At 44.2% G+C, this 15,463-nt stretch overlaps 1 protein-coding gene across 1 annotated transcript; it reads left to right on the top strand.

Moving 5' to 3' along the window:
• The first annotated feature begins 113 nt into the window (after positions 1 to 113).
• Positions 114 to 13,368, top strand: LOC8036373 (DNA-directed RNA polymerases I, II, and III subunit RPABC1). Its single transcript, XM_002411789.5, has 8 exons — positions 114 to 277; positions 442 to 530; positions 603 to 664; positions 1,783 to 1,922; positions 2,009 to 2,089; positions 3,081 to 3,139; positions 9,803 to 9,881; positions 13,183 to 13,368. The coding sequence occupies exons 1-8, from the start codon at positions 221 to 223 to the stop codon at positions 13,246 to 13,248; spliced, it is 633 nt and encodes a 210-aa protein (XP_002411834.2). The 5' UTR covers positions 114 to 220; the 3' UTR covers positions 13,249 to 13,368.
• Positions 13,369 to 15,463: the final 2,095 nt, after the last annotated feature.

The following is a 15,463-nucleotide window of genomic DNA, read 5'->3' as shown; positions in this document are numbered from 1 at the left end:
AAAGCTAATTATTTAGATCCAATTCAAAATAATTTTTGTTTCAAAACATCATTGATACTTTAAATCAGAAAACAGCGTACAGTAGTTGGCCTACTCGACAACCGGCGGCGCCACTGGTGTTGCAAGTCGCATTTATTTCGTTGCGGCGTGTGAGTTTCGGTGGTGCATGTGCTCTTGTTGACAATATTTTTAATCGACGCTATTTTAAAGGTGCAAAATCATGGACGACGAAGCGGAAACCTACAAGTTATGGAGGATTCGCAAAACTATCATGCAGGTACCCTACGTTTGTTGTCTCTCCTCGACAGCGGACCTTCTTTTGCCCGTTACATCGCCGGTACTGGGCAAACATGGCTGCCAAATTGGGATCTTGGCAAGGGTGTTCGTTGTTTCGGTGCTCTTTATTTCGGTTACAGCAATTTCTTCGTTGTGTTCTTTTAGTTATGCCACGACAGAGGCTACTTGGTCACGCAAGACGAGTTGGATCAAACGCAAGATCAATTCAAGCAACAGTTCGGCGATAAGCCGAGGTACCGTCCCATGTCATCATGCATTTCTCTTGGGGATCTTTGGGTAGACACTTAACAGCATTTCACTTACAGCGAGAGAAGACCAGCCAGGAGCGATCTCATTGTACTTGTGGCCCACAACGACGATCCGACAGGTAAGACCACCTGAACATATCCCATGAATGATAAAACGGCCAGAGGAAAAGTTGCACCCAGATCCCTGGGTCTGTTCGAGCATTCATTAACTACCTGTGGGTCTGAGCATTCGTTTATTACTGTAGAAAGAAGCTAGGCGCTGGCAGTGAATGTTTTCGAAGCTGAATGCAAATTGTTCATGGAGGTGCGTTATCAGAATTGCACGTTTCTTTCAGCTGTTATTTTTATGGCAACAATCAACCAATGGACAAGCTTTGTTTCGGCGCTGTGGCTAGCGTTACGTCCGGACGGAGCACTGAAACGCGTATACCTAACCCTCCCCCCGCCGTCCTCTCTCTCCCCCGTGAACCTAGGGAAGGCGGAGATTTGGACGTAACTTGGGTTACGTCGGACGTAACGCTAGACACTTCGTTGTTTCGGGCATCAGCAAGCGTTATGGAAGGCGACATGTGCCCCACTTTCACCATATTGTATTTCTAACTTTAAAAGGGCCACTACAACGTGCCAATTCTTAGCTGCAGAATGCCCAGTATAAAACTTTGATGCTAAGGGAACCAACACGGACAAACACAAAGAACAGGATGCAGACAAGCGCTACTTTCAACTAGTTGGTTAATGTCCCTAGATAACACTATGTGAGGTAGCGACAAGTCCTCCCCTGCCCTCCTCCTCTCGCTCGTGTCTTCTACTAGTGTGAGGTCCGCCATGTATTTCCCAATTCGCCCACCATGGCTGTGTTCGAAATCTTCCAAGTTACTCTGGCGGGTCATGTCACTTGACAATCCAGATGGACCAATGGCGGACGCAGATAGGTTTCCGAACGCCGAGATACCAAACCGTTACTTGAGAGTGAGGTCGGGTCAAATTTGCCATGTTCTTTCTAACCGGAAACGGAATGTGGGCACCGACCAATGGGAGAGCACGTCGGCGCATCAATCACTGTCGCTTAGGAAAGCGTTAATCAAGGGACTTTAATCGTGATCAGATACCAGCATACTATACTAGCCGAACAAAAATTCTTGATAAAGCCTTGATGTGCAGCGCATACGGAGCTTGCAAGCGTCAAATAGTGCATTTGTTTTTTAAAATTTTGATTCACTTCTTTGTGTCTGTGCAGATCAGATGTTCGTGTTTTTCCCGGACGAACCGAAGATCGGCATCAAGACCATCAAGACATACTGCCAGCGCATGCAAGAGGAGAACATTACCCGAGCCATCATTGTCGTACAGCAGGGCATGACTCCGTCTGCTAAACAGGTATTGTTTCGCCTAATGCGGACGTCTATTACTAGGTTTCCCAGTCTCTTTATTTTTTTCACGAATTCTCATTACGCTCTACCCAGGCTCTTGGTGACATGGCACCAAAGTACATCCTTGAACACTTCCTCGAGTCGGAATTGCTCATCAACATCACAGAGCATGAGGTATACTCATTCTTTTTCCTTTGGCAGGGGCGTTTAATTCGTCCCAATGATTCGCGGTGATCCATATTTTACTCTGGCTGTACATGCGTAAAATTTAATCCTACCTTCGTTCTTGTTTTGTTGCCGTGATATTTGAGGCATAGCAGATTGGGCTACCTTTCGACGTCGTCTATTAGAATTGAAAAAGGGCGACTAAGAGAAAGTGTATTTAGTTTGTCTTTGATGTGGGATGGTCAGACGTGACTATATCCGGTTTTTGTTGGTAAACAACTTAATTTTCGTGGGCTGGATATTTTGTCACTTTTGGGAAGTGTGAGGTTCGGGAATATTTCGTGATAGAGAATGGTATGCTTTGTAGTCTTTATCGTATGGCATTATGTTTGCATGGTACATTTTCTGCGATACTTTTCAAGTTGAGAAAGTCGCAAAAATTAGGTCACCATGCGAACATTAAGGTGTTTACAGTTCCTTCTAAGTTTTTCTGGGCCAAAGCTTAGCTTTGATGAAACAGTTAAACGAGATGCTCAAGACGGCAACCGGGAGAATTAGCCAGTGTCTGAGTTCGCTAGTTATCTGCTATAAATGCAGTGAAATATAAGTATAGGCCTTTTCAAGGGGTAACAAAATTTGTAGCTCTTGCGACGAAATGCTTCATAACTATCTGATCCAAAGTCACAAAAGCATGGAAGTGTGAACATGGGAATTTCAATTATTACCCTCTCATTGTTAGGACTGAGACTCGTTAATGAGCTTATTTTCCATTTGTATGTCTGTATTGGACTTTATTTTTGTCTTTTACTGGAGGGCCAAATGGAAGGTATTGGCTACACTCTTTAAAATGGGCAATAACTTGCACTGCCTAGCCTAAAACGTTTACTCCTATCCCTTTTAAATTTTACTTTAACTTTCTGTGATGCTATGACAATAGTATCACTGCGATGCTAGACCAATTATGTCTTCGTCTGCTTCACGGTTTCAATTTGTCTTACAGCTCGTGCCTGAACACGTGGTGCTGACACCAGAGGAGAAGGCAGAACTGCTTGCAAGATAGTATCCTTTTCATTTTTAAAGGCACAGCTCTTAGGCGCCCGTCTCAAGGTTAAGCGGCGTCGCCGTCAGCGTAACCGCGCGTTGCATTAGGGGACGTATGTGACGTCTCAAAGGTAAAAATTGCCCACTAAATTTGGTGGTAAAATGTTTTGCGAAATTTGGCGGGAAATTTTTCTGCTAAATTTTGCAAGGCGTTGCCCGTAATGGCATCACGTGACGTGAGGTCACATGTGAAATTGATGTGTAGTCTCACACGTTATGTCCCATGTCAGTTTAGCTGAAAAGTTTCCCTGCTAAATTTAGTTGGGAAATGTTACCGCTCAATTTAGCAGAAAATTTTCCGCTAAACGGGAGGGTAGCAGGAGAAGAGGGGGAGGGGGGCATACCCTCCCCTCCTCCTCCTTAAGAGCTGCACTCCAATTTGGCATTACAGAAAATTGTAAACGTCTTTGATCTCCTTTTTTTTATAAGCTGGTTTACATGACATATGTTGATTCACGCAGCGTAGCTCGCATTTTTGGTATTTGATGACACTTTGTCATCTTACTCTTGTGGCCAACAAGTAGCATGTTTTACATTTGTTACAGTAAAGAAATCTTTATGTTTGTTTTAATGAAATTCTGAGACGGCTGATCAAGATGCAATTTGTTTGTTTTAGAATGTGCAAGCAGTAAATAACTTCCTACATCTAAATCTCCCAGATTGCCTATTCTTTTAAGTTATTGTAAAAAAACTATTCATGGTCATAGTCAAGAAATTGTGATAGTGGCTTTTGTGTAAATTGTGAGTGTGGCTTTTGAGCCAAAAATTTCATAAAACTGCATTCTTTTGAAAACGACGACGTTGACCTCTATAGCTGTTGTTCTGAACCTACCAGGCTTCTAATTTCGAGGTTGAATATTAGCTATAAATCAATTTATAATGTTCATGTGAGTTGAATGCTCGTAGAAGTTGACTCTAAAACACTGTTTTTACAAAACACAATTTTTGGACGCATTGAAATTTGCAGGAGGGATATCTCAGAATTAAGAGCATATAGAAAAATAACCTTTCCTGAAATGTGTAGCTAAATGTGTGAAGCATGCAATTTTGACAGCAGATTTTTTTAATCGTAAGTCTAGAAAATATTCTATTTGATCTTTTTAATTACTTGTTAGCCATGCATTGAGCATTGAACTTCATTGTGTGGTAAAATCACTAATAATAGGTTTATCTTAAAAGTACTTCTAACATTGTATTTTCTACATGTAATATCTAGCCATGAGTTAAGGGTATTTCGTTGAGCAGTTTTTTTCCCTATTGTTCTTCTGAACAAAGGCAGGCGAGTTTTAATTACCCTGAGGACAATTCTACTGACTGAGAAAATGACAGAATTTATCAAATCAGCACAAAAATCTGAACAACCTTGTGCAGTTTCATTGGGTTTGGTCATAAAATAAGAAAAAAAGCTCCAAGACCACTCTTTCCCCTGAAGATGTGAGCGAGTAGATAGTAGCTGCCGAGTCTCCTGCATGACCCGTACTACAGTCAAACCCGTTTATAACGAACAGCAAGAGACGCTACGACCAGTTCGATATAGCAAGTAGTTTGATATAGCAAACACCATTTACAACGAACTTCCACAATGTGTTTGTTGTAAGGCGAAAGCTTCTCTTTCTCATCTCTTCACTTCTTCTTCACAACGAACTGGAAAGTTTGTTTGTTCTTTTTTTGCATGTGTACAGAGCTTGTTTTTTTTAGCTTGTCTCCCCTTTTGAATCACTTCTCTTCGTGGGCAAACACTTTATAATGAAAAGTTATTTTTTTTCTGTGCGTGCGTGCAGAGTGTATTTTTTTAGCTTTCTCCCCTTCTGAATCGCTTCTCTTCGTTCAATTTTGTTTGCAACTTGAGCTTTTGGAATTTTCTTTTTATTCCTACTTCTTTTTTGGGGGAAGGGACAGGCTAGAAGATGATTGTTTGAGCGTTTTTGGAAGCCTTCCCAGGGGGGGGGGGGGGGAGTTCAATATCGGCAATAATTCGCTGTACGAGGGTTCGTTCTAAACGGGTTTCACTGTATGTGTGGACTTCGACCATCTTGTATGGTTGGGAGGGGACTAGCCCAGAAAACATATTTTCTCATTCATTGTATGTGGAGCCTTTCTGCTGCTTTAGCCTCATAGATGTGAAAGTTGTCTATCATCGTCATCACTTGACTAGATGCCTGGGCGGCATGTTGATAGCTTAGCACCGTGTTACAATAAAAAGTGGTTACTGCAAAATCCCCCTTCCCCCCAAAAAAAAAGTATAGATTTTTGTGTAAAGCTTGCCAAAACATTAGGTATGGTGAAAACCAGACTTCAGTAATATGTCTTTATTTCAAGCTGTTTTTGTTCACATTCCTCCCATTCAAAAGCGTAGCAAAAGTGCCTAAACACATACCCAATTTCAGCAGCCCTCACTAAAGTTTGTCTGGTTTGCGGCGCAATGCATTGAGCTCGACAACTGGCATCAACTCTTGCTAGCTCCGGATGGTGCTTTGTCGCCATGGTGACAAGCATGGCTGTAAAGTACCTTGGTACAAGGTACTGCAAATTGGTCACTACAGTGTAGACCGCATATAACGTATGTTGCGGGAGTCGCGAACTATAAGCGGTACCGCGCTATAACCAAAACATCAATTTTTCAGGCCAAAATGCATGCCATCAGACAACTTACCTTTGTAAAAGAATTTATTTTATGTTAGATGAAAAATAAAGCTTAGTTTGAGGAAAGTCTTTATTTCACCAGACTAGTACACTTCTCTCTCAAGTGTGTCACACATTTTGAAAGAAATGAGTGACTTTCGCCTGGCGCAGCCTTTTAACGGCGTCGCGGGTTGCGGACGGACGTTGCAAGCGTTCAAGGTTGCTAACCCTAATCACTTTTCTCCGGCGATGAAAACGCGTGAAAATTCGCATCCTTTATACGGTATGCGCCAGTAATACCTTCAACTTGAGCACAGGCATGAAATGCTCCGAATAAGAAATCCGGGCAATGTTCGAAAACACAAATGCTTAGAAAGCAGCACTGTAGTCAAAGTAAACAAACACGACGACACGGGCGTTTCTGCCGTCTTGAGAATGCCGCCACAACATCGCCGCACGAGTAAATGGATCTTCCCTTCTAGTATGTGCTGGGTTATCATAGCGACACACAACGAAAATTCACTGTCAAGGATAGCGCTTTTACGCGGAACAATGAGCTACCACGCTGTCTACGTCGACGATCACAACCGACATCAGTCAGTCAGAGTCTTGAGAGCAAGGAAATCGAAGGAAGTGTTGCTGAGCCGGAAGCTCAATATGTCACCTTTGTTTTGGGGTGGGGGAGGGGGAGTGAAAGATAGAGGTAGGAGAAGGGTGGTTGCCCCAGTGTCGCGCCGCAAAATCGCGCCGCCACGCCACGCAAGCCGCACGAAGAAGCCTCCCCCCCCCCCCCCGGCCGAGCAGAGCGGCCGGTGAAGCGCATTTCTTCCTCGTAGAAGTTGAGTCAGAGTCTTCTTTAAATCTTGAGTCAGAGTCTTCTTTAAATCTTCCTTGTAGTGGGCCGTCACAAAATACACCAATGCCAAGCACCACCAAGGAGCCCCGCTGTACAAACCTAATGTTAAGCTGAATTAGGACCGAACCAGAATAATAGATAAATAAATAAAATAAATAAATAAAAATTGGGCCGGAATGATAAAAAATTGTGGCCAGATGGGATTTTGTTCCCTTAATCTTGCGCTGCGATTGAGGTGTCAATCGTGGTAGCAATTTGTTAACGAGCGGCTCGCGCGCCCGAGGTTATCGAGTCGCCATGTTTGCGGATAGAAGAAGCCAGCCTGCGACCGGCATGCAACACGCGCAAACACTTCTCCTCGACCTGCGATTGGTCTGTCGTTGCGGTTGTCTCCAACCAGCGCAGCGGAGGGACGCACGCACGTGAACGACACGTGCGTGCGTCCCTCCGTCGCTATGGCAACTGAAGCCTCTCTCTTCGCTTCTCCCCGCTTCTTCGAGCAACCTCCTTGCCCCGCGAGTGCCGCTTGCGGCTCGCGCCGTTATCTAGTGTCGCACAGGGAAGCGTGCTCTCTGCGTCGGTCAGTCGGCGCGGTTGCCGGGCTGTTCCGAAAACCGCACTATAACCGGTATTTCCCTTCGCACGCCTCCATTTTAAGCGGTATGTAATTACATGGAGTTCTATGGGAGGCGAACCGGTGGTTTAAAAAAGCCGCGTTATACCTGGTCCTGCACTATAAGCGGTTACGTTGTAAGTGGTCTATACTGTAGGTACTTTTTGTGTGTCTCAGGTACAAACCTAGGTACTTTTATTTTTTAGTAGCTGTCTCTTTAACTTGGGTAAAATATTGAGTAACTTCTATAACTGCAACAAGTTTGCTTTCCCGCTGACACTCTTCCAAAATCTTTTCTGAAGTCTCGAGTAAAAGAAGGGCTCAGTTCGAAATAACGGAGATCATGGAGGTGAGCTGATGAACTTTCATCATCTTGAAAACACAGGACTGAGGAACAAAAAAAATGGGGACGACACACAAGGAGGTCCAAAACCATCGTTGAAAATACCCTTGTTCCTCGATCTTGAGTTTTCGAGACACTGCGGTCCTGACCTTTCCCAACACAAATGTTTCATCTAAAGCATCTTAGGGAGTGACAGTCCAGGTGCCGTTGGTACGACATATACCGTAACGCACCGGGGCAGTACCCACCTCGCCTTCACTGAAACCTCAGTTAATCAAGACATGGGCGCCTGTCCGACCAAATCGGGCACTCGACGTATAATTTGCAGAGTTCCCAAGTTTGGAAAATGTTAATAGCGGGCGCTTGTACGTAGTGGGCGTTTCCGCTGTATTTCACTGTACGTAGGGTTCCGTGTATTCTTAGCTTATATTTATCAAAATTTGTAGGGTGCTTTTTGGAGTTCTCGTTTAATCGGATTATGTTTTTGTATAATTTTTATTGCCTAAAATTCAGCTCTGCTGCATTCCCCACAAAGCTTCCAATAAAAAGAAACGATGTACAGGCTCAAACGCATCAAAAACATTGAGAACCGTTTTAGTCGCGCGAAACATTTACAACGTTGACGCTAACGGCCACCCGACGAAACTTGCAAAAAGGGGTATTTTCGTTACGATACATCAGCTTTTAAAAATCGGTAAACTGCTAAAAGCAGTCTCTGGGAAGCTTTCTTCCTTTTTTTCTCATCTTGAAGCAGCAATTTCCATGGAAAAGTGGTATTGTTTTTGTGAGGCCATTTTGACCTTGAAATTCTTAGTTTTTCTGATAAATCTAAATTGACAACTTTTTGCTGTCAAAAGATTTTTTTTTTTTTTTCAAAAACGCAATTTTTATTATTGTGGGAGGAAGTGTCTTTGTATAAAGCATTTTGGCTAGGGTGAGCAAACCCAGTAAAGAGAGGCCGGTATGCACTGCCATCCAAGACCGTTTACAAAGCTCATTTCTTGGACTGAACTCGAACAGGTGCTGTCTACAAAGCCAATGCACATTGTTTCCAAATGTCCGAGGCTTTGAAATGTAATTACAAACTCAGTATGATTTAGGTTTTGCATATTATATTCGTCAAATGAGTTTACCGGGGGAGGTATCTCAGTGTCCCTCGCAATTTTTTCCAGGTATAATGTCGAAATAAGCTGCATCATAATTGTTACAAAATTGGTTTCTAATCTGGTATTTCATCTGAAAACCATTTATGAAAGGAAAAGAATACCTTTGAAGTAAACATACTTGTATCTAGGGCAATTTTGTAAATTAATATCAAGATGGCTTATTTTCCGGATTATAGCCCTCGGATTATACATGTTTAAAAGTTTTTATTTTATGCCGTGTGGTTCATCTAGAGATGCTTACTATACAAGAATTTGTTTTTTCAAAATGGCTCATTAATAAATGCAGTTTTCACTTGTACTTTACTTCACCTTACAAGGGATTGCAACGGACACTACAAGCCATTCCAATCAATCCAGTGCCGCAAAAGTATCGCAATGTGACTATGTGCTCCTCCCAAAGGTCGTGTGACACTAACGCAGCATTGGATTGGCTTTAATGGCTCGTAGCATTGTCTTCTGCTCATCGTAAGGTAGAATGGAGATAGCGCCATTGTAAGGATCGCGCTGTTTCACACTGGACATTAGTTGGCTAGGAAAGTGGAGACTGCCTCTTAGTTTCGCCTTCTGTGCTCCTGCGGGTGCCATGCCAGGCAGCTGTGTTCTAACGTACGTCAATCAAGCTGGATCTTGGGCGTACATACACCCACTGCTTGCTATTGCAAAGTCATCACTATAGGAAAACGAGCGACAGCGGAGTCTTTCAGGAACCACTGTCAGCGTTCCTGAAAGAATATCTTTGAAATAGAAAGGAAAAACATTGTTTATCCTGTAGCCCTCTAAGTTCTCGGACGAACGGGCACCGGATGGATGCTAACGTCTGTACCGTTCATAACGGGCGGTAGCTTGCGCCACATAGCCCTGATGTCGACTCCCGTGTTGCCCACCCGAATACACAAACCGCCTGAACCGAAGCAACTCGTGTTTCTGCCAAGTTCTATGCTGTGTCCGGCAAGATTGGTTTGTTTGCATTGAACTTTTGGTTTGCATCAGTGAAAGACGACCTTGACCGACTGGTAACCAGCAAGCTGAAGGAGAACCACCTGATGAAGATCCAAGCCTGCGATCCTGTGGCGCGGTACTTTGGCCTGAAGAGAGGACAGGTGAGACCACTGTTGTTTTCGTGGAGACGCTTGTCGCTGCCAAGGCGGCCATGCGGATGCATTCCTTATTTGTGCGGCTAACTGTGGTCCCAGGGCGAAGGAAAAGGCAGGGTAGCTTCGGGGACTAAGCCCGAGCTTAGCTTCGAAATTGGAAAGTTTATTTTGTTTTGTGAAATACCCTAGACTCCATTATTGAGTCTATGTCTAGCGGTGGAAGTATGCAGCAGCCATCTTGCGGAATGTGTCAGTGAATGTCAATGAAGTCCTCCAAGAGAGGATTTTCACATGATGAAAAAGAGACTTTTCAGATGTGGTACTGTATGACATAAGGAATATGCATTATAAAGCAATGTGCTACAGAGATCATTTCCCAAATAAAGCACAAAAAAAAAATTATGCAGGTGTTACTATAGTGTACAGGGTATTTCAGAGCGTTATTTGGGCATAACAAAAATTCATATAAATAAACCAATGAATTGAGTTCAAGGAAACTTTTCAAGAAGGTGTCTTTAGGTGAGGCATTTAAACCTGAAAGCAGATCCAGTAGATCCGGGCGTGGGTGGTGCCACCTGTGAGTTGCAGTGCGAACCAGGCAGTTCTTGCCGTTTTCCTTCTTGCATATAGAAAACTAGTTCTTTTTAGGCTTCAATTTCTTTTTCCATGAAACCTACACTCACTAATTTTGAGTGTATTGAAACGAAAAGTTTCAATGCACACGTTTGTTGGTTTATTTATAGAAAATTTTGCACCCAACTAGCGCTCGGAAACAACCTGTAGAAAGTGATGCCTTTTTATTTCCCTTTAAGCAAGGCAGGAGACTTTCATTGTCTGCTTAGTATATGGAGCCTTTCTGGTCAACTCCATTCGAAGTCAACTCTCAATGCATGGGGTGCCTACAGTTAATCCTACGTTGTAAAGAGAGCCAGAAAAATCTGCCTGCGCACGGAAAGCTCGAAATTGCACCGAGTCTGCATTGAAGTGGTGCGTTTTACATTGTGAAATTTCAAGGCATAGTTCTCTTCCTGTAAAAAGTAAAAAATTGTGTCCAACAAACTTGCCAAGGTCAATGGCGGACGTTGCAGACGATTGAGTTAGCAACGGTTGTAACTTGTAGCACCATCTCCCGATACGTAGCCTACACATGAAGCAGTGATGGAAGTGCTGCGCCATTTGTGCCGAATTGCGCCGTGAGCGAACGTCTGCTACATCTTGCGCCAAATTGTGCCACACCTGCGCCGAAATGGGCAGAACAAAAAAAATGTATATATATTTTTTTTATTGGTTGACCCTAATATTCAACAAAGAAGTAGGAAGAAAGAAAAAAGAAAACGGTAGGGATATGTATTTTGCTGCGTCTCTACTCACTGTATACGTTGCTTCATCTTAGGTCAGAGCACAGTCGGAGGCTCAAACTCATACATCACGAACACGCATAGTAAAAGCGCAAGTCACGGGATATTCGCTGCATTTGATTGGTTTAATCGATGAAAAAACAATTACATGAAGATGGTCGAATGTCTCTCTGTCGCTCTTTGACGTTCTTTGGTTGATCCCATTGGCTCATAGCGTCGGCTGCACTTTAAATTATGGTGAAATTAACATTGCTCGTCCACTGCGCTGCCCGGTTAATGCGCTGGCGGCTCGATCGCCGACATCCTCCAAACTTTCAGACTATGTCAGCGATGTGAGGAGCCAAAAGTCGCGAGAAAACATTGCAAAAGAGTAGGGTGGCGGCTACTGCGATAAGACAGAACCAGGCTCTTGTACTCCTGGTGAGATCACTTGATTACGTCTGCCGTATGCTTCCGTGGCGCCTCTCCCCAGCCCAAGCGCGTCGAGCTTCACTGCCTTGCACCGGAGTGCTAGGAGTAGCGGCCAGCGTGGGTGAGCGTCTGGTCTGGTTTAGCAAGATATGCATGTAAATCATGCTCAGTACTATTGCAGGTCCACATTTTTTGGTCTCGATTATATGATCTCGTTTTCAATTGCTGCGTCGAGAAAGAAAGAAAAAGAAATATGCTGTGCTCGATTTGAATGAATGTAAGTGCAAGAGTAGGTTTTCATGATATTTGTGGGTGGTTTTTTTCCAGTTTAAAATATTCAAGTCTTGAGTTTTGGTTACGACAGAATTTGGTAGGCGCATTTTACTGATAGACGTGTTAGCGATTGTGTTGGATGTTGGTGGCAAATCAAAGCAAATTGTTGTATGTTTATACCGCCGGAAGTTACTCTGCCTCAGTGGGTGTCCGGTGTCTCGGCTGTAGATGAGCAATTTAGCCAGTGCGGTACAACCGCTAGCCTGGGGTCTTTAATGTGCACCACACAGTAGTGACATTGGTGGAATTTTGCAGAAATCATACATACAGGCTAAATAAATTATCTAGTGTAAAAGTGGGAGCGGAGGGAGGCTTTACCCAAACTGGTGTGATTCATTTCCCATCAATTTGTTTAGTATCCATTGTAAATGGAAGCTACTCTGACCAGAGCCTTATTTCTAAAAAGGAAGCTCTGTGTACCTTTTGCACCCTATTTGTTCTTATTACAAAGGGTAACAAGTAATATGCTCCAGTATCAAAGATAAATCCTCAGCCATTTTTAAATATAAACTCGTTTAACGATGCAGACAAATTTTTTTTTTTTTTTTTTTACAAAAGAGATGCTAACAGACGTTGGCATCTGCTCCAAAAGCGACAGTAGCTGCTCCAAACCAATATTTTGCCTGCTACAGAACCTGCTCCAAAACGTCAAATGTCGCTTCCATCATTGCATGAAGTCAGTCCGCCCTTTCTTCTGGTGGCCAGAAGTGCCTCGTTAATGCAGTGGAAGCTACGCTCTCACGTGCCCTTTCCCCCATTACGTCTGACCAAGTAACGTCAGTGCAAGCTTGTATTGGTACAGTGAGCAGACGACACACACTGTTGTATGCTCGCTGCATCTACGTGGAGGTGGTGCTACGAGTTACAACCATCACTAACCCGGTCATCTGCAAAGTCCGTCTTTGACTCTGGCAAGTTTGTCGGCCTCATTTTTTTACAGGAAGAGAACTGCACCCTGAATTTTCACAAGCTAAAACCGACCACCTCACGCACATTTGGCGATCATTTTACAATGCTGACGATTACATGCTGTCGGTCTCAGCAAAGGAACATTGTCACATCCTGCATCTGCTGGTGTGGGCGGGATCTCAATGCAGTCTGACATGCAGTGGCGTTTCATAAGCTTAGGTGTGTGCGCAGTCGATTTATGTGCGCGCATGTTGCTGTTGTGGCACATGTTCAAGTGTTTTTGTTTTTTTTGCCAGGTGGTGAAAATCATCCGACCCAGTGAAACGGCAGGAAGATACATCTCCTACCGCCTCGTTGGTTAAGCCTTGCCTTTCAAAGTCGTATGTAAAAAGAATGATGCCACCTCATTGTCAGTGTTCTGCACCTGTTTCTACTTTTGTCTTCTTGCTACCTTGATATAAATACAAGGGCCTCCATGTTAACTGTGTGTGATCCTTCGTCGATTCGAGCTGCGTCATAGTTGTTCTGACGCAAGCTTGCAACGTCAATTCCTGTGGCCTTCATTGGAATGAATTCTGTTTTAAAACTGCTAAGAATTCCCTAGCTGTTAGGGTTTTCGCATGACCCTTTTACTGCGGTTTTGTCATACCTTAGATCCGAGTGCGTGACATGGCGACAACACGAATGTGGCAGTGGCAATGTGTCTTTGCTTGAGAGGTATCGTTTGCGGGTCACAAAGTATGAAGGTTGGAAGCATTGCAATTTTGTGAATTGTCAGGCCAGTGTCTGGAGCCATTTCAAATCTAGCTTTTTTTTTTTTTTTCTTTTTTTCCTGGTTCAGTACCGTTTTGAATCATTTTAGTTTACCCGTTTTGCTATGGTAATAATTTGTGCTCGGCGGTTGCTTTTACATTAGGAATTATTTTATTACTATGAAAAGTTAACGAAATGCTTTTTATTTCCTCCTCCTCCTGACTGCAATAGTTATGAGCTTGTTTTTGCGCATTTTTATGTCCCTTCTGGTGTTTTTAGTGTTTCCTTAAAGTGCCGTTTAAACATTCGTGCGCTCAAACAAATCTCTTATAATTTTTATTTGTTTAAACCCCACTCGCACTTTCATCGATTCTTACGGATTTTATGTGCGCTGCTTTTCTTTAGTCTAGAACAAGCCGTGCTTTCAAAGGCCACTCTAGCAACACTGCGTTCGGCCGCCGCCATTTTGTTTCGTCTGCTATTTTGTTGTGGAATGTTTGTATAAATTTCGTGCCGGAATCTCTAGCGGGCGTGTCCATCAAAAAGCGGATAGCGCAAACAGGGCGGGCAAGATCTAGACAACACGAAAGAAAAAAAAGGGGGTCCATCCAAGCGAGGTTGGCAAATGGCGGAGAGAAAATTGGATTTTGAGAAAAACGCGCGTGCTGGGATCTAGTAGCAATGCGGGGCCAATCGATGGCCCGCTGGAGATTTAGGAACAGCGGGAGCAGTCGCCGCTGTTTGCTGGATGGTTGTCTAATGCGTTTTCATTCTTTTGTTGCTTCGTAGTTTTAGGCCTGACCGGATTAGCGCTAACCCTGACGCCGTCGCTCTTTTCCGCCCATCGTGCGATCGGCGTTTCCGTTTTGCACTTTGGTCGTCTGCTTTGCGTTTCGATTACGGGGGCGCCTAGATTTCTGCCCTCGATTACGGATGCGGGGCCGCTGGGGAGAAGAGCCTCGTACTTCTTCGTTGATGAGTCAGCGAGGGCGGGCGAGCGAGGCGTCATTAGAGCGGAATGGACGGGAGTGCTTTCGCCCGTTCGATCGGCCGCTTTGATATTAGCGGGCTTTTTCCGGCCGCCGGTCACGTGACCGGGCGAAAAGCGGGCCGGATCTGACGTAACTAGACGCGTCCCGGTGATTCCGGTTTCCTTTTCGTGCTCTCTGGCTCTTTTGTCGTCTGCTAGTTTTTGTTTCGCGCGCAGGCGTCCGTCGTCTGCTTTCGCAGATCTCTCCTTTATGCGTTTTCGCTTTCCTTTCGCCGCCCGCTTTTTTTTTTTTTCTTTTTTCTGTTCCTTTTGTAGCTGCGAAGCTCACATCTGCTACCTACCTCCTATCGTATCAGCCGTTTTTAAATGGCGAGCAGGCCTTGAGGAATTTAATTATTCGGCGCAATGCGGGCTGAATTTGCGGTAGGATTTCTGTTGCTACGGCGTCGTCGTCGAGCCCACCGCTTGTTCTTTTCGTAGCATCGCTATTACCATTTCGTTAGCCCCAAAACTCAACCGCTTTTTTTTTTTCGTGCGGTCGCCAACCCTGACCTCCCCTCCATCGCAGAAGGTCAGAGAGGCCCACATCCGTGATCGTTTGTTTTGTTTCTTGGGAGCAGTTTTATTGTCTACTTATCGCCGAAAAAAGACGGCACAGCGAACTGGTTTGGGAAAGTCGCATCAAGTGGTGTCTTGAGGGAGAGGAGACCGCGAGATAAAGTACCAGTTGCGATTGTTTTCTGGCATGACGGACTGGCTTTGGCACACAGGGACCTGAGATGTGTGGCGTCGTGATCCCCAAGAATGCCCTCCATAGAAGATGGCCGCTAGAT

Source organism: Ixodes scapularis, unplaced genomic scaffold (assembly GCF_016920785.2).
Source record: "Ixodes scapularis isolate PalLabHiFi unplaced genomic scaffold, ASM1692078v2 PGA_scaffold12__126_contigs__length_90152505, whole genome shotgun sequence".
Lineage (NCBI taxonomy): Eukaryota > Metazoa > Arthropoda > Arachnida > Ixodida > Ixodidae > Ixodes > Ixodes scapularis.
This window is presented reverse-complemented; position numbering and strand designations above follow the sequence as displayed.